At 41.2% G+C, this 23,730-nt stretch overlaps 1 protein-coding gene across 2 annotated transcripts in view; it reads right to left on the bottom strand.

The window, feature by feature from the left end:
• elp6 (elongator acetyltransferase complex subunit 6) overlaps positions 1–23,227 on the bottom strand; it is a 46,767-nt gene extending 23,540 nt beyond the window's left edge. The window contains exons 1-2 of one of the 2 annotated variants that reach the window (XM_063057430.1): positions 21,168–23,227; positions 10,788–10,866 (exon numbers count right to left, since the gene is read on the bottom strand). In XM_063057430.1, the coding sequence (XP_062913500.1) occupies positions 10,788–10,866; positions 21,168–21,281 (193 nt within the window). In that variant the 5' untranslated portion in view covers positions 21,282–23,227. Of the gene's footprint in view, positions 1–10,787; positions 10,867–20,572; positions 20,712–21,167 lie in introns of those variants that run through there. The other variant, XM_063057437.1, reaches the window with a different exon arrangement.
• Between the last annotated feature and the right edge of the window lie 503 nt (positions 23,228–23,730).

Below are 23,730 nucleotides of genomic sequence, written 5' to 3'. Positions count from 1 at the left end.
ACTTACTTTGATCCTATTTTAGACCATAAGACACAGGAGTAGAATTAGGCCATCTGGCCCATCAAGTCTGCTCTGCCATTCAATCATGGCTGATCCTTTTTCTTCTCCTCAACCCCAGTTCCCAGCCTTCTCCCCGTAACTTTTGATGCCATGTCCAATCAAGAACCTATCAATACATGCCTTAAATAAACCCAACGACCTGGCCTCCACAGCTGCATGTGGCAACAAATTTGACATTCACAACCCTTTGGCTGAAGAAATTTCTCCACATCTCTGTTTTGAAAGGGCACCCCTCTATCCTGAAGTTGTGCCCTCTTGTCCTTGACTCTCCCACCATAGGAAACATCCTTTCCACATCTACTCTGTCTAGGCCTTTCAACATTTGAAAGGTTTCTGAATTACAGCGAGTACAGATCCAGAGTCATCAAACTTTCCTCGTATGATAACCCTTTCATTCCTGGAATCATCCTTGTGAACCTCCTCTGAACCCCTCTAATGCCAGCATATCTTTTCTAAGATGAAAGTCCAAAACTGTTCACAATACTCAAAACGAGGCCTCACCAGTACCTTATAAAGCCTCAGCATCACATCCTTGCTTTTGTATTCCAGACCTCTTGAAATGAAAGCTAACCTAGCCTTTGCCTTCCTCACCACTGACTCAACCTGCAAAGTTAACCTTTAGGGTGTTCTAGGTCTCCCAAGTCCCTTTGCATCTCAGATTTTTGGATTTTCTCCCCATTCAGAAAATAGTCCACACATTTACATCTACTAACAAAGTGCATGACCATGCATTTCCAACACTGTATTTCATTCGCCACTTTCTTGCCCATTTTTTCTAATCTGTCTAAGTCCTTCTGCATCCTACCCATTTCCTCAACACTACTTGCCCCTCCACCAATCTTCGTATCATTTGCAAACTTGGCAATAAAGCCATCTATTCCATCAACTAAATCAATGATATACAACATAAAAAGAAGTGGTCCCAACACCGACCCCTGAGGAACACCACTAGTCACTGGCAGCCAACCAGGAAAGGATCCTTTTATTCCCACTCGCTGCCTTCTACCAATCAGCCAACGCTCTAACCATATTAGTAATTTTCCTGTAATACCATGGGCTCTTAACTTGGTAAACAGCCTCATGTGTGGCATCTTGTCAAAGGTCTGCTGTAAGTCCAAATATACAACATCCATTGCATCCCCTTTATCTATCCTACTTGTAATCTCCTCAAAGGATTCCAAAGGATTTGTCAGGCAGGATATTCCCTGAAGGAAACCATGCTGACTTTGTACTATTGTTACATACCTCGTGGGTATCTTGTGACTGTCTTATGACCATGATGTAATTGAGTATCTTGTAAGCATGATGTAATGGTCTTGTGATGGTGGGGTGATGTAATTTTCCTGCCAGTGTGAGGTCATGTGATGACATGTTCTCAATAGGTATGTAATGGAAAACCCGTTATTACGGAGGTTGATTTGTTGCTTAATTCGTCAGTTACTCCGTTATGCTGTGTATTTGACTCATGACGCAGTTTCGTTTTAAAGTGGAGTAGAGTTCAATGAATGTTTATGTTTGTTTTTAAAACCTGACTCAATTCTATATTCATTGTTGCTGGTCACATGACACTATCTTGACCTGTGTCACCAAGTACTCCATCACCTCATCCTTAACAATTGACTCTAATATCTTCCCAACCACTGAGGTCAGGCTAACTGGTCTATAATTTCACCCTGCTTTCTTATAGAGTGGAGTGACATTTGCACTTTTCCAATCGTCTGGCACCACGCCAGAGTCCAATGGTTTTTGAAAGATCATTTCTAATGCCACCACAATCTCTAACACTACCTCTTTCACAACCCTAGAGTGCAGATCATCTGGTCCAGGTGACTGATGTACTTTTAGCTCTTTCAGCTTTTTGAGCACCTTCTGCCTTGTAGTAGTAATTGCACCCACTTCTCTTCCTTCACACACTACAACATCTGGCACACTGCTAGTGTCTTCCACAGTGAAGACTGATGCATCAGCCATCTCCTTGTCCCCCGTTATTTCTCTTCCCTCATTTTCTTGTGGTCCTATATCCATTCTCATTTCTCTTTTATTTTTAACACATTTTTTTATTTTTAACTCTATCTTTCCACTATTTTTTGCTTTGTTGTATGCTCTTTCTTTTGCTTTTTGCAGTAGCTTTGACTTCCCTTGTCAGCCATGGTTGTACTATTTTACCATTTGAATATTTCTTCATTTTTGGAATACATACGTCCTGCACCTTCCTCATTTGTCCCCAGAAGTCACGCCATTTCTGCTGTCCTGACATCCCGGCCAGCAGCTCCTTCCAATTTACTTTGGCCAACTCCTCTCTCATACCACTGTAAATTTCCTTTACTCCACTCTTGCTGTGTCAGACTTTTCTTTCTCCCTATCAAATTTCAAGTTGAACTCAATCATATTGTGATCACTGCTCCTAAGGATTCTTTTACCTTAAGCTCCCTAATCACCTCCGGTTCATTACAAAACAGCCAATCCAGCATAGCTGATCCCCTAGTAGGCTCAATAACAAACTCCCCTAAAAAAAGCCATCTCGCAGGCATTCAACAAACTCACTTTCTTGAGATCCATGACCAACCTGATTTTCCCAATTGACCTGCATGTTAAAATCTCCCATGACTACCATAACATTGTCCTTTTGACACGCCTTTTCTATTTCCTGTTGTACTCTGTGGTCCACCTCCCAGCCACTGTTGGGAGGCCTGCATATAACTGCCATCAATGTCCTTTTACCCTTGTAGTTTCTTAACTCAACCAACAAAGAATTCAATATCTTCTGATCCTATGTCACATCTTTCTACCATTCTTTACCAGTAGAGCCACACCACCCCCTCAGCCTACCTTCCTATCCCTCCAATATAACGTGCAACCTTGAACATTCAGCTCTCAACTACAACCATCCTTCAGCCACAATTCAGTGATGGCTACAACATCATACCTGGCAATCTGCAATAGAGCAACAAGATCATCTCTGAATCGGAATCAGGTTTATTGTCACTGGCATGGGACGTGAAATTTGTTAACTTAGCAGCAGCAGTTCAATGTAATACATAATCTAGCAGAAAAATAATAATAAATAAAATTTTTAAAAATAATATATCAATTACGAATATTGAATAGATTTTAAAAAGTGCAAAAACAAAAATACCGTTTATTTTTTTAAAAAGTGAGCTAGTGTCCAAAGCTTCAATGTCCACTTAGGAATCAGATGGCAGAGGGGAAGAAGCTGTCCTGAATCACTGAGTGTGTGCCTTCAGGCTTCCGTACCTCCTACCTGATGGTAACAGAAAAGGGCATGCCCTGGGTGCTGGAGATCTTTAATAATTCTGAGACACCACTCCCTAAAGAATATCCTGGGTACTTTGTAGGCTACTGCCCAAGATGGAGCTGACGAGATTTACAACCTTCTGCAGCTTCTTTCGGTCCTGTGCCCCTCCATACCACACAGTGATGCAGCCTGTCAGAATGCTCTCCATAGTACAACTATAGAAGTTTTTTTAGTGTATTTATTGACATGCTGAACCTCTTCAAACTCCTAATGAAGTATAGCCACTGTCTTGCCTTCTTTATGACTACAACAGTATGTTGGGACCAGATTAGATCCTCAGAGATCTAGACACCCAGGAACTTCAAGCTGCTCACTCTCTCCACTTCTGATCCCTCTATGAAGATTGATATGTGTTCCTTTGTCTTACCCTTCCTTATTTCTTATACTACGCACATTCAGATATAACACCTTGGGTACCGTATTTGCCATCCTTTCTGATTCTGCATCCCTAATGTTTTGATACTCAGCCCGTTGGCTGCAGAGTCCCATCACCTGCCTGCCCTTCCTGACAGTCTGACTGCAAGCTAACTTTACTTTTGATGAAGAAACTTTGCTTTGGCCTCTGATTTGTTGAAGGCCCCACATCTTTGCTTTATCTCCCACTTCTACCTTCCACTCTCACCATTCCACTAGTGCCAATATTAGCTCCGCTAATCAAATTCTTTTCCTTTATATTTCATATTTGTCCTTTTCAAAGGACCTGCAAATTCTTATGTATTCTGTTCTCTACCATTTTAATTCAATTGTTCCAGTTTACATCAGAGGATGCATACAATATACTGTACAACTTAAAATTATTGTTCTGTGAAGAAAACGACCAAAGGCTTGCATGCCACAATCATGTGAGTGAGGACCAAAGGAGCTAGAGAGAAAGGGAGCGATGAAAACTTTCAAAAATGTTTCTATTCATTAGCTGGTTCAATAGAAAACTCAAATGCGCTTTAGTTTGGTTTTTATGTGTGATTCACCTGTAGATTTTATCCTTATCTTTATAAGTTAGGATAAGGTTTGTGTGTTATGTGTACTGCAGTGCTTTAAAAGAGAAATATCTGACGTTTCTGTATACATTATATGGTTATATATGTGAAATATATACAGGTAGATGCCAATAGACTTGACCTGAAATACATTTTGATGAGCTCAAAAATAATACCTCACATGGGAGAATTAAAACTTATTTTATTATTTGTTAATTTATGGTAATATTACTTTATGTGTTATATGTACTGTGTTGTGCATTTAATCCGGAGGAACATTGTTTCATTTGGCTGTGCATATGTATGCAGTTGAATAGCAATAAACTTGTGAACTTGAACTTAAGGATCACACCCTTCACATGGCAAATTTAGTCTTTCCGGCTGCAACTGGAAAGACCTCAGCTACAATTACCCCCCAATACAGTTGCTTTATTCTAATGCTGGATTCTTTACAAGGAAAAACTATACTCCACAGGAATGTTTATTTTAAAATATGACTCATGGAAAATCTGAAGAGCTCAAACAAACTTAGGCCCCTATTATATCCAATCTTCAAATAGAAGGGATGAAATCATCGACAAATCTTTAAATATGCCACACTGAGCAGGTCTGATATTTGCAGCTGACTTCCTTGGAGAAGTAAGAGAAATATGAGTGAGTGAATGAAAGAGGTAAAGTGAGTAGAAGATTTGTGTTGGGTGTATTTGCAAAATGTATTCTAGTCAATGCACAGTATATAAATATCCTTCCCAGGAATCCGAGGCAGCAAGCCCACAATCCACAAGGCTTGCAGATGGCACTAATATTGATGGTATATAGGACAGTGAAAAGACATCTAAAATTACAAGGATTAAGATGGCGTACTCAACTGCAAAGAGGACAAACAGGAATTTCTGTGGCCAGAAGCAAGATTCTAAGATGCTATGTTGTAACTCTGGTGGGAGGGTCAAGGATGTTTGTGAATGGCTACAGGACATTCTGAAGGAGAGAGGAGTGAACAGTCAATACCCATACTAAAGGCAGTTAAAAAAAGAACAGGTCCTACAAGCTGAAGTTATGGAAACAGAAAGAAAATTAAAAGACAGACAAAGGTAGTATTCTCAGGATCACTACTAGTGCCACATGCTAGTTAGCAAAAAGAGGATGATAACACCAGTTTAGTACGTGGCTAGAGGAATTGTGTAAAGTGGAGAGGTTCAAACTCCTCAAACAATGGGACCAGTAAAAGTTGGACAGTCTGCACTTGGGCAGAAACAGGGCCAACACCCCAGGGGAATGTTTCCTTGTGCTATAGAGAAGAGATTAGACAAAATGGCAGAAGAATGGAAACCTATGCTTTGATGTAGAGGAAAGAAAAACAAAGAACTGGAGAGTAAAAGCACAAGTGGAAGACAGAAATGGAGGATGAAAATCAAGCGGAACAGTGTGCAAAATAATGCCAAGAGGACAAAAAGTCTTGTGCAAATCTACAGTGGACAGCAATTTGATCAGTTACATCACAGCCTGCTGTGGAGTCTCCAAAGCACAGAATCACAAAAAGGTTGCAGAGGGTTGTAGTTCCATCAGTCCCATCACTGGCACATACTGCCCCCCCCACCTCCAAGAGGCATCAAGAAGGTGGCATCCATCATTACAGATCCTCATCATCTGAGGCATGCTCTCTTCACATCAGGGAGTTGGTACAGGAGCCTGAAGACCCAGTCAAAGTTTTAAGAACAGCTTCTTCCCTCCACTATCAGATTCCTGAATGGCCCACGAATACTACCTTGTTAGTCACCTTTTGCACCATTTATTTATTAACTTACAGTAATTGTCATGAATTCACACTGTACTGCTGTAGCAAAATAACAAATTTCACAACACATGTCAGTGATGATAAACCTGATTCTGACTCTCAGGCTTTGTGTCTTAATCTGCAGAGCATCTGCAATAAGGTGGATGAATTATGAACAAAAATGGGTATAATAATTGGAATTTAGGAGAGAGACATGGCTAGAGCTGGAATTAGGACTAGAACTGCTGCAAGTCAGTTTTTCATTTCACCTGTGCATACGTGCACTTGTGCGTATGACAAAACAAAATGACTATGCAGAAGATGCAAGGGTGTTTACGATTTAGGATATTCAGGCAAAAAAAGGAAAAGGCAATAGTGTACCTTTGCTGGTTAAAGAGATGTTCAAACACAACATTGTGGAAGGATACTGACCTGGATCATATCAAACCTGTACGGCTAGAGCTAAAAATACCAAGGGGCAGAAAATACTAGTGGGAATTATACTTGGACCTTTAAACAGTGGTAGTCCAATCACAAACACGAGAAAATCTGCAGATGCTTGAAGTCCAAGCAACACACACACACACACACACACACGAGGCTGGAGAAACGCAGCAGGTCGGGCAGCATCAGTAGAAAAGAGTAAACAGTCAACATTTCGGGCTGAGACCCTTCATCGGGACTCAGTAGTGATGCTGGGGATGACATTAAATATAAAATTAGAGGCACTTACAAAAGGAAACATCAGTAATCATGGTCCTCTTGAATCCACATGTACAGTATATTAGAAATAATAGTGGCTTTTTTTTAGGCCTATACACAGAGGAACCAATAAGAAAGCAGGCCATCCTAAACTCATCAGTGAGTAATTTAGAGATACAGCATGGTAACAGGCCCTCCCGGTCCACTGAGCAAGCACTGCCAAATTACATCCATGTGACCACAGCTTTGGAATGTGTTAGGAAACCGGAGCATCCAAAGAAACCCCATGCATTCATGGGGAGAACATACAAACTCCTTACAGAGAGCAGCAGGAATTGAACCTGTGTCACTGGTACTGTAATATGTTTTGCCAACTGCTATGCTATTCTGCTGCCCTCAGAAAATGGATGAATTAGCAATCTGATAGCTTTTCTCAAAGTGGCTTTGCAGCGTCACATGAAAGAATACTTCATTAAGATGGAAACATGTTGTGATTTATGTTGAAAATTCTGAGTCTAAGTGAAAGAAATTACAATAATATGAAACTGGGGTTGACAAGGGGAGATCAGAAATCATATTTAAGAGTTAATGTTGGACCAGCCACAGCAGGATCGGAATGGTTGAACATCAACTGGATTTGTACAGAATCCAAGAGGGAGAATGTATAAACTGCCCTGAAAAAGCAACAGACTTGAGCACTGGGAACAGTTTGGAACTCAATAAAAGGAGGATCAAAGGATTAATTAAAGGGAGGAAGGTAGAGTACGAAAACAAGCTTACACAGAACATAAAACATGATTGTAAAAGATTCTGTAAGTACACTGAGAAACAGAAATTGTGAAGGCAATCAGAAGGGGAATTTATAACAGGGAAGAAAAGAAATGGCACACAAACTGAACAAATAAAAGCAAATGCTGAAAGAACACAACTAACCGAACAGCATCATTCAAGGAGAAACTTGACAATGTACAGTACTGGGTTAGCAATTCTTCCTCAGAACATGAGGGGCATTGGTGGGAAGAGGAAAAAAAATGAAGGATTACTCTGGCTCTGTTTCCACAAATGAGGAAACGAATAACATACAGAAAATGTGAGGAAATTTAGCATGTTGCGAAGGGAGGAACTGAGGAAAGTAGAGAAATGCTGTGAAGAAAACTGGAAGGATTGAAGGCCAATAAATCCCCATGGGTTGAAAGTGAACACTCCCATAGTGGTTAAGGGAATGACTAGAGAAATAGTAGATTTGAAAATGAATCAGTTTCTGTAGATTGGAGGCCAATTATTATAACATCACTATTTATAAAGAAGGAAAGAAAACAAGAGAATTATTGAACACTTACACTGACATTGGTAGTGGGAAAATTCTGTAATAGCTGAGTATTCAAAGACAGTGATAGCAACTCTCAAAGTCAGCATGGATTTATGAAAAGGAAGATGTGCTTGACGTTTCCTGGCATTTCTTGAGTATGCACTTAGTTGAATGGATTGGGGGGGGGGGGGGGAAGAGAAATATATATACACACACACACACACACACACACTTACTTTAAGAGATTAGTGTACAAAATTAAAACATGTTATTTTGAGACCAAGATATTAGAAGAAGAGAACTGATTAGCAAACAATAAATAAACCATAGGTATAAATGGGTCTTTTTCCAAATGGTAGACAGTGAATGATGTGGTAGTTCAGCTTTTAAAAATATCCACCGAAAGTTAAGTAATATCTCCAGGTTTGTGATGACACAAATGTGGGTGGGGATTCAAGCTTTGATGGGTTTGTTGAAATGCTCGAGTGCGATTTGGATAGGCAAACGATCTGACCGCTATAATGACATGTAAACAAATGTATACTGTACAGTTAAATGGCAATGAACTTGACTTAACTTGAGAGAATCTCCACTTTGACAGCAAAAAACAAAGGAGCAGATTATCAGAACAGTGGTAGATTAGTCATGGAAGTACAACATGTACTGGGTGTCACGGTACACTAATAAATGAAAATAAGCATGCAGGTGCAGCAGCTGTTGAAGGAAGAAAATGATATGTTGTTCTTCACAGCAGGAGGATTTGAGTACAGGAGCAGGAATGCCTTTCATCAACTGCATCTGGCTTTGATGACACCATACCCTGAGTATTGCGATTTTGTCCTCATCAGAGGAAGGATATTCTTGCTATAGGGCAGGGGTTCCCACCCACAGACCCCTTGCTTAATGGTATTGGTCCATGGCATAAAAAAGGTTAGGAAGCCCTGCTACAGAGGGAGTACAGCAAAGTTTACTGGAGTGATTCCGGAAATGTCAGGACTGACAGAGAATGAAGGATTGGGATGGTTGAGCTTATATCCACTAGAGTTCAGAGAAATGAGAGAGGAACTCATTGAAGCTTAGAAAATCTAGATAGACAGAACAGAGTAAATGTAGTAAGGAAGTTCCTTTGGTAGGTTAGTCCAAAACTAAGAGTTACAGCCTAAGTATACAAGGTAGGAATTTAGGAATGAAATAAGTTGAAATAAACTCCTCTCAGATTTCCAGCTGGGTACAGGTATTGATTTTAATAGATGTTTCAATGACAAACTCTGCCATCTTCATGAGGATTGATGCCTGGGCATGTTTAGTCCCGTGGTATTTATACCCCAGTCATTCATCCCTCCTGATTGGTTAGTCCATATCCAATCAGTTTCTGCTGTCCCACCTTGACTCTAATTGAATTAATCATTTGGTTTACCTGGAGAAATCCGGAGTAGCAGAACACTGCAATCACAATGGTCATAGGATTGACTACGACAGCACATGACGACTGTGCTGCACCAATGGCTTTTGGGACCGCCTGGCGAAGGAAGCCATTGAAATAAAATTGGAGGAAAAGAATGTTAACAAAGACGAAGGTCTTAATCTAAGTAAGAACTGGAATTTGATTATAAGCAAGGTGGGACAGCGGAAACCTGGTTGGAAGAGGACTGACCAATCAGGAGGGACAGCCAACTGTGGTATAAATGCTTCTGGACTAGACAACCCCAGGAATCATTCCTGATGAAGATGGCAGAGTTCGTCATCGAAACTTCGGTTAAAATTGATATCTGTACCTGTCTGGAAGCCCAGGAACAGTTTATTCATCATATACGCTGGGAAATCAGTAATCCTTTTTCAAATAAGGAGAAACTTCTTCACAGATTGGTGAACCAGTGGAATTCTCTACCACAGACAGCAGTTGAGGAAAAATCTTTAAATATGTTCAAGGAGAAGTCTCTTTAATCTTGCAAGATCATACCTTTTATCAGTTCATTTCTCCCTGCGTTCATTCCACCTTACAGCAAGTCTTCCTTTTCTGTTATTTTATCTTGCTTTCTTAATCACAAAACTTAATTCCAATTATTCTCAGTTCGAATGAAAGGTCATCAACCTGAAAGTTGACATCTACATACAGAGAGCATGGAACCTGATAGGTATTTCCAGAACTTAAACTTTAATCATAAATAAACAGTTACCACGATATATTCTTTTCAGAATAAACAGAGGTTATACTGTATGTATCTGTTATCTCAATTGACCTTGGATATTCCTTGATTAAACCAGCCTCCAACCACCTAGCCATCACAAACACACAATAATGATGTGTCCAATCATAAACACGAGAGAGTCTGCAGGTACTGAAAATCCAAAGCAACACACACAAAATGCCAGAGGAACTCAGCAGGTCAGGCTGCATCTATGGAAAAGTGTAAACAGTAAATGTATCGGGCTGAGACCCTCCTCAGGACTGAGAAGGAAGTGGGAAGATACCAGAATAAAAAGGTGGGTCAGAATGATGACATGAGCTCTTGAATACAGTGAGATACTTATTCCACTAAAAGAACCTATACAATCTCAGAAAGTGTAATGCATTCAGGAGCACAAGATTTCTGGCATTCTGCCACAAACCAAATACAATGCTGTACCCAAGCAGGAAACACCACTCACCTTTGAGATAAAAGGAAAGGAAATGATGCACAAGGAAACCTCCATCAGTCTGCTTGTCACAAAGGAGTACACTTATTCCCTGTTTCAGAAAATAAAAGGAAAACATTAAGAGCAAGATTCCTATTTGAGTTTCCTTCCACACACTCTGCAATATCTCACCATCAGAGGGAAGTTCATACCAATGTAACGAAGAAACCAAAGGGTTGGCTGGCAGGTGGGGGAAGAGCAGGGCCTGTTTGGGGGGGGGGGGATAAGGATTTAGACCATAAGACAAAGGAGTCAAATTAGACCATTTTGCCCATCAAATCTGTTCTGCCATTTAATCATGGCTAATCCTTTTTTTATCCCCCTCGTCAGCCCCACTCCCCAGCCTTCTTCCCGTAACCTTTGATGCCATGTCCAATCAAGACCCTATCAAGCTCTGCCTTAAATACACCCGACGACCTGGCCTTCACAGCTGCCTGTGGTAATAAATTCCACAACTTCACCACACTCTGGCTAAGTAAATTTCTCCACATCTGTTTTAAATGTATGCTCCTCTATCTTGAGGCTGTGCCCTGCTGTCCTAGACTCCCCCACCATGTGAAACATCCTTTCCACATCGTCTGTCTAGGCCTTTCAACATTTGAAAGGTTTCAATGAGATCCTTTCTCATCCATCTGAATTCCAATGAGTACAGACCCAGAGCCATCAAACGTTCCTCAGATGATAACCCTTTCATTCCTGGAATCATCCTTATGAACCTCCTCTGAACCCCTCTAATGCCAGCACATCTTTTCCTAGATGAAGATCTCAGCATTCTTTACAATACTCAAAATGAGGCCTCACCAGTACCATATAAAGCCTCAGCATCACATCCATGCTCTTGTATTCTCAACCTCTTGAAAAGAATGCTAACACGGCATTTGCCTTCTTCACCGCCGACTTAACCTGCAAGTTAACCTTTAGGGTGTTCTGCACAAGTACTCCCAAGTCTCTTTGCATCTCAGATTTTTGGATTTTCTCCCCATTTAGAAAACAGTTTACATCTTTATTTCTTCTACCAAAGCGCCTGACCATGCATTTTCCAATACTATTTCATTTTCCACTTTCTTGCCCATTCTCCTCATCTAAGTCCTTCTACAGCCTGTTTCCTCAACACTACCTGCCCCTCCACCAATCTTCATATCATCTGCAAACTTGGCAACAAAGTCATCTATTCCACCATCTAAATCATTGGTATACAGCATAAAAAGAAGTGGTCCCAACACCAACTCCTACGGAACACCTGTGACGAAAGAGGGTTACAAAAGTACACATAGACTAAGATGTTAACTGTCCTGTGCTAGCACCAGTGGGATCAACAGTTGATCTGCCACCTGTCTTCAGGAGAGAGATATAAGTAAGACAATGAAGCATTTGAAAATGTTAATGAAGAGACGAGAGTGTTTAACGGAAGGAGACACTGGTCTGAGTATTGTCAAGACCGGCTCCTTTTGAACCCTGAACTGTTTGAAGTGTGATGGACAGGCGATACCCCAGCAGGGGGATAAAAAGGGACAGGTTCGCTAAGGCAATCGACACATGACTCCACGAGGTAATGAGACCCTGAAAGCGGTGTGCCCCCCCACTAGTTGGTGGGAGTATTTTGGAGGTCTGGTCGCGGGACCAGCCATAGATGCACAGGGTAGAAAGGCACGGATCGGCGGGAACCTGGCGTGTGTGTCCACCCTTGCCTGGGTGCTGGGTTCACCGCAGAAGAACGATCGTAGCTGGAACGGAGGGGTCACAGTCGGTGACCTCAGAAGACATTACAAAGGGCTCGCCCGAAAGCTAACTGCGAGGAATATCGAAGGTCTGTTTGGAATCCGATTTGAATATTCATTCGTTCTCTCTCTTCCCCCCCCCCGCCCCCAACGGCACAACAGTGATTACTGCGAACTGAAGTGAACTCAATTGAACTGAACTTTGCGTCACTTGAAACTGGTCATTTACCCCTAGACGGCGATAGAGCTTGATTGATCCTATTATCCTAGTTCTGTGTACATGTGGGTTTATCATTGCTGAACTGTTGCATTTATTATCCTTTTGATTAGAGTACTGTGTTGCTTATTTCTTTAATAAAACTTCCTTAGTTCCAGTAATCCAGACTCCAACTGAGTGGTCCATTTCTGCTGGTTTGGCAACCCAGTTACAGGGTACGTAACACACCACTAGTCACTGGCAGCCAATCAGAAAAGGATCCTTTTATTCCCACTCGCTGCCCCCTACCAATCAGCCAATGCTCTAACCATGTTAGTAACTTTCCTGTAATACTATGGGCTCTTAACTTGGCAAGCAGCCTCATGTGTGGCACCTTGTCAAAGGCCTTCTGAAAGTCCAAATATACAATATCCACTGCATTCCCTTTGTCTATCCTACTTGTAATCTCCTCAAAGAATTCCAACAGGCTCATCAGGCAAGATTTACCTGTATGGAAACCATGCTGACTTTGTCCTATTTTGTCCTGTGTTACCAAGTACTCCATAACCTCATCCTTAACAATTGACTCCAAAATCTTCCCAACCACTGAGGTCAGGCTAACTGGTCTATAATTTCCTTTCTGCTGCCTTCCTCATTTCTCATTTTTACAATTATTTCATCTTGCAAAGTTGTATACGGCAACTTTCAAGATAATGGATTTCACTGAGCATCTAAGGCATTCCCTTCTCTTTGTTTACATTATGATCCTTCACTTAACTCCATATTCTTTGTAGCATTCTTTAAGCTAAGAGAATCGATCTAAGTTCTAAAAGTCCCATTTGCCCGGATCAACATCATTTTTCTCAGTTTCAGGCCTCTTTTTACACCAACTATGTGTGACAAATGTAGTTACCAGTTTTATTCATGAATGGCCCATCTTTAATGTTAGGTCCCCAGTTCATGATACCCTCACCCCCCACGGAAACCCTCAGTCAGATTTATCAGTCTCCAATCTCAAAGAATGGGAAAATAACCGAAAACACTGTACATCAGGCATTCACCATGAAGAGGGGACTGTGGGGTGTCCAGGGAGAGGAAGCGCCTCTGGTGAAGGGGCTTGCCGTGTCCATTCTGGGGCAGCTCACTCACTTTTGGTCCCCACCGGACACTCAGCTCTCACTTGTGGCTCCAAGCAGCTGTTTACCTGCGACAGCGGCCACACCCTGGTACACCACTTCAACAGGTGGGCTAAACCAGGTGAGGGTAGCCGGCGGCCTCATACCCCAGTGAGATAGGGACATGCCTGTCCCAGCATGTGAAGTCATCTCCGGCACACTGGGTGGATGAGATCTACAGTGAGATCCAACAGCTAGGAAGGCAGTCCCACAATGCTCTGTAGAGAGCGAAGAACATGACAAGGCACAGAAGGCGTCACGGTTGCCCACTGCAACCGAGAAAGTCCCCAATTTGTGGTGCCCTTTGTATTACTTGACCCGAACTTCTGAGGTCGAGAGAGTGGAAATGCCCCAGTGCAATGGCTTTTCCATTTTAACAACTCTCCTGCACATCTTTTCTGTCATTGTCGTGCACGATGGACAACCACCAAATCCAAAAAGAAAGAAAAACATTATGTTACTGGTTGAAGATCTTTCATGAGCTATTAAGCTGTGTCCTGGTCGTGTGAAGCCAAGAGCACATTTCAAAATGAATGGTGCTACCTGTGCAACTTTTCCATGTATAAACAGCTACTCCCATTCCCAACATCTTAAGTGACTATAATGCCTAAAGTAATACAATTATAACTGTGAAGTAATAAAGTGAGCAGCACTGAAACCCCATTCCCCCCTTCTCCCCCTCCCCCCTTTCTTCTACAATGCTAATTTACAATGCTAGTTACACATTGTCTACCGGCAAACTGATTTATAATTACTCTCCTTATCCTCTCATGCCCCATCCACCTGCCGTAAATATTACAAACAATTATCCCATTTATCTTAAACACACCTGTAACAAGCCAAAGCATACAAACATCCTCAGGGCAGCATACAAGTTGCATCATCATTTTAAAAAAAATACAGGCTGTAAACAAGTGCTTCAATTAATTCACCTTTGGGATATTAAGTTTAAAAAAAAGCTAAAACACTCCTCCCTCAAAGTTCCAGAAAAAAGAGACAAAGCAAGATTCCACCAGAATTAGATAACAACAAATAGTTTTAAAAATGACTTGTCTCTTTTGAAGAAGGAACTTCAATAGTGCACAAGGAAAGTGGGATGAAAGAAATTAAAGACCACAGAATAAAATAGGTCACCACTGTAACATTCTACGCCATTTGCTTATACAACAGATCTTGATCATAAAACTGATATTGTGACAAGGAACAGCATTGATTGAAAATTACAAGAACAGTAACAAGAATAGCATTTAACAAAAAAAATAACCAGCCAAGTGAAAGAGCCAGGCGAAGACTGCTGAGAGGGCACAGCTAATTCCTGGTCATGAGGAAATGGAGAAATCACGAAGCCCTGAAAAAGTCTGATAACAGTAGAAATTTGGAAGGTATTGAGTAGCTTCAAAATTAAATTTATCACATGACACACAAACCAGTACATGGTAAATGTAGGACTGATAACAGCAAGTTCTTTCTGATCAAGTGACCAACATCAAACGGAAAATCCTACAGAAAATGGTGGACACAGCCCAGCCCACCACAGTCAAAGTCCTCTCCAACTCTGAGTACATTCACATGGAGCACTGCCACAAGAGATCTGTGTCTGTTATCAACAACCCCCATTATCCAGGCCATACCCTCTTCTCACTACTATTATTGGGCCGGAGATACAGGAGCCTTGAAATGGCATGAATAGCTGAATTTCTCACTACTCTGAACTGATTCTATGACCTACAGACTCACTTTACAGAACTCCTTTGCAACTCATGCTCTCAATGTTATTTTTATCTGGGCAGTTTGTCTTCTTTTGCACCTTAGCTGCTTCTCAGTCTTTATCTGCACATGGACAGTTCTTCTTAAATTTCTATTATATTTCCTTTTTCCTGTAAATGCTTCCAAGAAAAGAAAGTCAAGGTAGTATATGGCAACACAAACATACTTTGATAATAAATTTACTTTTAACTTTAAAAGCCTGGACACCATGAATATTCTTCAAAGTTCTAAATTCTCCTTGATTTTTTTCTATATTGTGAAACAAGTTTGTGGAGCTATCAACAGCAGCACCAAGTGGCCAGATTTGAATGTCACAACAAAAATCAGTACAGGTTTCCCCCGCCAACCGAAGGTAAAGCGTTCCTATGAAACGGTTCGTAAGCCGAAATGTCGTAAAGCGAAGAAGCAATTACCATTTATTTATATGGGAAAATTTTGTGAGCGTTCGCAGACCCAAAAATAACCTACCAAATCATGCCTAATAACACATAAAACCTAAAATAACAGTAACATATAGTAAAAGCAGGAATGATATGATAAATACACAGCCTATATAAAGTAGAAATACTTCACAACGATCGCCTGCACAGATCTCTGTAGCGAAAATCTCACGCAAGCGCTCTCGGCAGAAAATCTCACGCAAGCGCTCTCGGCATAAACGCACTCTCCAGTAACCTTTAAACTATGAAGCTACCAAATCTACCAAATAACACGTAAAAATACACAGCCGATATAAAGTAGAAATAATGTATGTACAGTGTAGTATCACTTACGGGAATTGGGAAGACATCGAGCACATTGATGATGGTGTGTTAGACTGAATTGTCGCAGGTTGGGGTGGTACAGTGGCCCCCACCCTCCAGGCCGCCGACTGATACATTGCCGCGAAGCATGCAGGGGTAGCAGGGAGGCACACAGCACAACTTTAAGAAAAAAGCTGAAATAAACATGCTAATTAATTAGGTGCTGCCCGGCACGTAAATGTCGGCGCAGATCAGAGGCGATTGCATCGGCACTGATCTGGGCCGACAATTAGTGCTAGGCGGCACCTAATTAATTAGCATGTTTATTTCGGCTTTTTTCTTAAAGATGTGCTGTGTGTCTCCCGGCTACTGCTGCATTCTCCGCGAATCGGTACAGCATCTGTCCGGGGCCCAGGGGTTGGGGTGGTGGGACACGGGGTTGTCATCTCATCATCAATCAGGGCAGGCAGCTCATCTTCTCCTATGACTGCCTGCCTCGATGTCGAAGGTCGAGGTTCGTCGTCTGCTGGAAGGCTTGCTTGACTGCTGAGCCTCGAGCATTTTTCTATCACACAGTTCTTTGTAAGGACTCAAAACATCCTGCAAATATCCCCTAAACCTACGTACCCTTTCAAAATTAAAGTCGTACTTTATCATTGCAGCAAAAATCTCACGCAGCTGCTTCACGTTCAGTTCCTGGACGAGTTCACTTTCGTGACTGCATTCGGTTTCGATTGTTATCCTTTTTTCTTCCAATTGCACCAGCTCTTTATCTATCAGTTCTTGGTCACGGGATGCCAAAACCTCTTCAACATCATCTTTGTCAACTTCCACAAGCCAAACTCACTTTGTCCTTGCTTCGGTCACCACGATCGAAACGCTTAATTATGTCTAGTTTTATGCTAAGTGTAACACCCTTATGAGCTCTTTCAGGCTTTTCCGACACCTTAGAACTCATCTTGCTAACGGCTGCTCAATGCAATGTGTTTAAGCAATGCCGTTCCAAATCCAGGGGAGAGCGGCTGCTCAGGGTGCACGCTGCCTTCTATCACACGCTGATTTTTTATCACGCGCTGCCTTTCTTCGTAACAGTGAAAACACCTTCTGAAAGCAAAAACAGGGTGCTAATGTAGGTCTTTCGTATCAGTGAGGTTTCGTAAAGCGAACGTTCGAAAAGCGGGGAACACCGGTATTGGAAAATATTGCGGACCCTTAGAACCCAAGACAAAAGCTGAAAACCAACCAAGTTAGATGGAGGAGGATTAGGAGGAAGCAAATGCAAAACAAGACAGACATATTGTGCTTACAGAGTTTTCTTTTGTAACTTCTCAAATTTCTCTTGGTGAGCTTTCATTGGTCTTGAACTTTTCTATCAATCACCTCATTTTTCTCCTGCTCCATCTTTTCTCACCCTCACAGTTGATCTGTAATTTTTTCATAACTGACAATGAGCAATGTACTTGAAGCATTAACTCCACTTTTCTCAATTGATCTTGTGTTTACAGATTTTATTTTATTTTGTTGCTTTACCTGAATAAGAGTATTACAAGTTATGTTCTTCTTTTACAGGATTGAGTCATTTTGAGGCAATATACCTGGATGCAATAAGAGCCAAAGTGTAACAAAAATGCCATTGTCTTTTTTTTAATTAATTTTTGTGTGAGTGTGTATGCTAACTGCCCTAGGAACTGACAGACTACCTCTCAAAAAAAAAATGCCATTGTAACATAGCGGTTGCCATGTGGTGCGGCTCATTGAACCAAAAGGGCCCACTCAGCACTGTATCTCGAAATAAAATAAAAAAGGCAATCAAAGGAATTTCACGGGGAAATGTTGGAAGGAAGGAAAAGAATTCACTACAAATATAAGAAAGGGTCAATGTGATCTAGGAAGAGATGGTCGATTGGTAGGGTGGGTGGGGTGCAGTTGTGATGTTATTAGTGTGAAAAAATCCTAATATACCGGATTTGAAACAGAAACAAAACATTAAGATGGAGATAACTGAGCAGATTTGAGGAATGCGGATGAAGATTGAAGAAAGGACACTGACCATTTTTAATCTTCACAGTAATTCCGGTTAGGGAAGTTTACAGTAATAAATGCATGCAGCATCAGGACTTGTTCCAAAACATCAACCATTCCTTTTCTTCCACAGATTCTGCCCAACCTTCTGATCTCCTCCAGCTCTCTCTTTTTTATTTCCAGCATTTTCTGTTTTATCAGTTACAAGATTTTAGACACTTCACATATAAAAGCCACAGGGAACATACAGAATATCTCTACATTCAGATTAGACTGAGGAGATAAGCAATTAAATTTGGTTATGGTAGCAGATGACCGAGACTACATAACCAAAAAGTAGTACACATTAAATTTAACTTATGATACAAAGTATGAAGAGTTAAAGTTTATAAGCAAATAGTTATTTTGTGTAGTCTGTGGGCCAGTTAACAAAGATCAATTTAAATTCCTGCCAAGAGTGTGACTAGGAAGATATGGAGCAACTTCACAATAGTAGTGCAGCAGTTAGTGCGGCTCTGTTACAGCTCGGGGCACTGGAGTTCAGAGTTCAGTTCCAAGATTTCCTGTACAGAGTTTGTACGTTCCTCCCCTGAATGTGAGTGTTTCCTCTCGGTGCTCTGGCTTCATTCTCAAAGGCGTACCCCAGTCAGTAGGTTAATTGGTCATTGTAAATTGTCCTGTAATTAGGCCAGCGTTAAATAGGTTGGTTGCTGAGTGGTGTGGCTCACTGGGTTGGTAGGGTCCGTTCCTCACTGTCTCCAAAATAAAGTAAAATAATGCAGAGTCAAAGCAGATGATGTCCTGCAATGGAGAGTCTTGAGGAAAACACCACTGTACATTTTAAATGATCTGCTGTGGACTTAATGGTTGCCTGTATGCTATAGTTCTAAAGCAGATGAGGATGCCAAGATATGAGAATGACAATAGAAAATAGCTTTGAATTTTCTAATAATTTTCTGTACTGTAATATTTTGTATTTTAGGATCTTCTAATCTTAAAGGAGGCTCACAGATTGTCTCATTGTGACCAACTGTAAAAATAATATTCATATACACTATGACACTAATATTCATATTATATACATTCATATTATAGTAATATTCTTATACACATAGACACTATGGCATCCTAGAAATGCAGTATTAATTAATTTTGACAAAATCACAGCAATTGTTGAACGCGTAGCCAATAAATATCTTGGTCAAATGCAACAACTTTAAGCACAGCTGTATAAAAGAAAAGTAGGTAAGTGTGAATACAGTTTAAGAACTTTTGGGATTAAAGTAGGTGAAAGCACAAGCACCGATCACGGAGTAAAGAAAATTAGCTATAGTTAGGGAACAAATATTTCAATAGTAAATTGAAACGTATTAAGGCACAGTGAAAAACTTAGGTTAGCATGCCATCCGTACAGATCAGTTCATAGAGAAAGTAACATCAAAAGGCAGAATAAAGTGTTAGTTACAGAGAAAGTGCAATGCAGGTAGACAATCAGGGCAAGACCTTAATGAGTTAGAATGTGAGGTCAAAGGTCCATGTTATTGTACTGGAGGGCCGTTCAGTCGTCTTAGATGCTGTCCTCGAGCCTGGAAATATGTATTTTCAGGCTTTTATATGTTCTGCTTGATGGGAGAAGGGAGAAGAGAGAATGTCTCGGAAGAGTAGTAATCCAATCACAAACAACAGAAAATCTGCAGATGCTGGAAATCCGAGCAACACACACACAAATGCTGGAGCAACTCAGCAGGCCAAAGGGGTTCGGCCCGAAACATCGGCTGTACTCTTTTCCATAGATGCTGCCTGGCCCGCTGAGATCCCCCAGCATTTTGTGCGTGTCTAGGAAAAGTGGAGCTTTTGATTATATTGGCTGCTTCATCAAGGCAGCAAAAAACATGAGTCCACAGAGGAAAGCTGCTTTACGTGACGTGCTGGGCTGTCTACAATTTCCTGCAGTTTTGGGCACAACTCTAGTTTCCACAACTAGAGGAACGACTGAGTTAGAGAAGGTCATGCATTGTCTAATTCCCACGCGGCCCTAGAAAAACTCTATTCTGCCGCCAACTCCGGCTAAATCAGTGGATTCCCCACACCCCAACACATTCTGCAGGAAGCCTTGAACAGTAAGAGAGCCCATTACCTGCTCACATGTTTCGGGAGTTGTATTAAGAATATTATTCAGTTCTTGAAACATCTTTAAAGCAACCGGACTCTTAACTTCAATTGCAAACTACACCGGCCAATGTAACACATACATCAGCCTGACCCACAACCCCAGCTCAAAGGTTTCACGTGATCCAATCAATGTATCCAATCAGCGAGCTGACGTAACCTCGGCGAGTTGCGGAATTCCATGCGTAAACGTAACGTGGAAGCGCAAGCATGTGGCCGTACTGCGGGTGATTGACGGCGTGTTTTAATGTTAAGCGTTGAAGTGTTCGTGAGGTTAAAATGTGTTCTGAGTTATAGTTTTATATATATGTATATCATGTAAACAAAGAACTTCTGCTAACCGGTTTTCACCTCCATGCTCAAACGAGGACAACGCAACAGAAAATTCTAACAGTAGCCAGAAGGTCAGAGCGTATATGTGTTAACACTTCAGGTAGAGATATCTTTGATAGAAATCATCGACATGAAACGCTGATCAGGCAGAGTGTTACACTAAGGCGCAGGATAAATTTGCCAGCTGCCTCAGCCCTCTAGCCATACTTTCAAACTGCTACCTAACTCACCTTCTGATCTTTATTCGTCACGGAACTTCGGGCTGCTTCGTTATACAGTCGGCAAAAATCCTGACTTTCTCCCAATATGATTGTACTGTAGGCTCTGCCCCCACCTTCTTCCATGGGGGGGGGGGGTCGTTGCACAGGATCGAAATAAGCTGCGGGAAGTTGTGAACACCATCAGCTCCATCCTCCCCAGCATCCAGGACATATTCAAGGAGCAGTGCCTCAAAGAGGTGGCGTCCCACCACCCAGGACATACCCTCTTCTCATTTGCTACCGTCAGGAAGGAGGTTCAGGAGCCGGAAGGCACACACAACGAGTCAGAAACAGATTCTTCCCCTCCGCTGCCAGGTTTCTGAATGGACATTGAACACTACCTCACTATTTATTCTCTCTTTTTGCACTATTTATTTAAGTTAACTTCTTAAATATAAATATGTATTTATTGTAATTTACAATTTTTATTAGGTATTGTAATGTACTGCTACTGCGTAACAACATATGCTGGTGATATTAATCTGATTCTGAGTAATCTTGCATATTAGTTCCTTTGAGTCGAAGGGATGCAAATTTTACAGTATATCTCAACACTCAAAAAAGTAGGAGATATAATAAAAGCCTTGGAAATGCCTTGCAGAGGAATGAAAAAGTGATAACATTGCATCATCCAAAATGTCAGTGACTTAAAGTGAGCTCACTTGACTGTCTCTTTGTCACAAAGACCACTGTCAGGCAGCAGTATCCACTCTGGGAATACTGTACTCCAATCCAGAGGGTGCTGCAGGGAAATATGGGGATTTTGAATAGTGCTCACCAAGCTGGGCGTGTCGAGTGCAATGCTCATGATTGGATTTATATGATGCACCTGTTTTGTGGAAGTGCAATATATTTAATACCAAAAGAAATAGGAGCAAAATTAGTCCACTTGGCCCATCGAGTCTGCTCTGCCATTCCATCATGGATGAATTACCCCTTTGTTTGGCCGCCTCCCATAGCCTTCACCAACCTGACTAATCAACCTCTGCTTTAAATATACCCAATGACTTGGCCTAAAACAGGCATCTGTGGGAATGAATTCCACAGATTCACTACCCTCTGGCTAAAGAAATTCCTCCTCATTGACATGAATTGGAATCCATTTTTACAAATAATATTCCTTTTTATGTTGTTTCACTACATTATTAATGCCAACGTATTTTCAGTACCCACTTCTAACTTAAGAACCTGTATCATATCTTCCTCCTGTGTAGGGTTTGAATAATTCTCCAGGCAACACAAGTAGCTATGGTGATCAAAGTCAAGTCAAAGTTCAAAGTAAATTTATTATCAACATACATATATGTCACCATATACGGCCCTAAGATTCATTTTCTTGTGGGCATTTGCAGGAAAATAAAGAAATACAACAGGATTTATGATAAATGGTACATAAACACTGACAAACAATGTGCAAAAGAAGACAAACTGCAGAAATAAAAATACCTCTCTTCAATTCTTTGGAATTGCAAAAATACTATTAAAAGTGAGTCTGTAGGTTGTGGAATCAGTTCAGAGATGTGGCAGGTGAAGTTGGCCAGATTCAGGTGCCAGATGGTTGCAGGGTAATAATTGCTTTTGAACCTGGTGCTGTGGGACGTAAGGCTTCTGTACCTCCTGCCTAATGATAGTAGTGGGAAGAGAGCTTGGCCTGGATGGTAGGGAACCTCGATGATGGATGCTGCTTTCTTGTGGCAGCATTCTATGTAAATGTGCTCAGAGCCAGAGGGAGCTTTTTCCTGTGACTGACTGGGCTGTATCCATCAGTTTCTGAAGGCTTTTCCTTTGCTGGGCATCAGTGTATTCATACCAGCCTGTGATGCAACCAGGTAGGATACTCTCCACTGTGTATCAATGCAAGTTTGTCGAAATTTTAGGTGACATACCAAATCTACATAGACTTCGAAGCAGGTAAAGGTGCTGTTGTACACCCTTTGTGAAGGCACTTGCGTGCTGGTCCCAGGTGAGTATAAGGACATAAAGTGCTAAATATTAAAGTCAAAAAGTTCAGGGAATGGAGGACATAGACCATGCACCGTCAGATGGGATTAGTTTTAGTTGGCGTTATAGTTGGCACAGCCATTGTGACTCTATTGTTTTATGTTATACTGTTCTGTGTTCTGTGCTTGTTCTACACACAATGAATTTGCAGCTGTATAAAACTTTGGTAAGATGGCATGTGAAGTACATTAGAGGAAGGATGTGGAAGCTTTGGAGAGGTGCAGAAGAGGTTCATCAGGATGTCAAACTCCAGTCACAAAACCATGGTACTTCTAATCTTCAGTTAGATCAATACAGTTTTAACAGGAACTGGCTGCAATGTAACATCAGGATGATTTTGATACCAGAAGCAAGTCTCTCCTGCCAAGCAGAGTGACCCCCTTTGTCAGGAAAGTCATTATTCTACAAGAGTAAGAAATCCTCCACAACAATTAAATGTTAAGGACTGAATGGGATGGATTTAATACCGTGTGTATATATACTGTTTCTGTGTGTGTATATATACACACACACAAACACACATATGTCACCA

This window comes from Mobula hypostoma, chromosome 1 (genome assembly GCF_963921235.1).
Source record: "Mobula hypostoma chromosome 1, sMobHyp1.1, whole genome shotgun sequence".
Taxonomy (NCBI): Eukaryota; Metazoa; Chordata; class Chondrichthyes; order Myliobatiformes; family Myliobatidae; genus Mobula; species Mobula hypostoma.
This window is presented reverse-complemented; position numbering and strand designations above follow the sequence as displayed.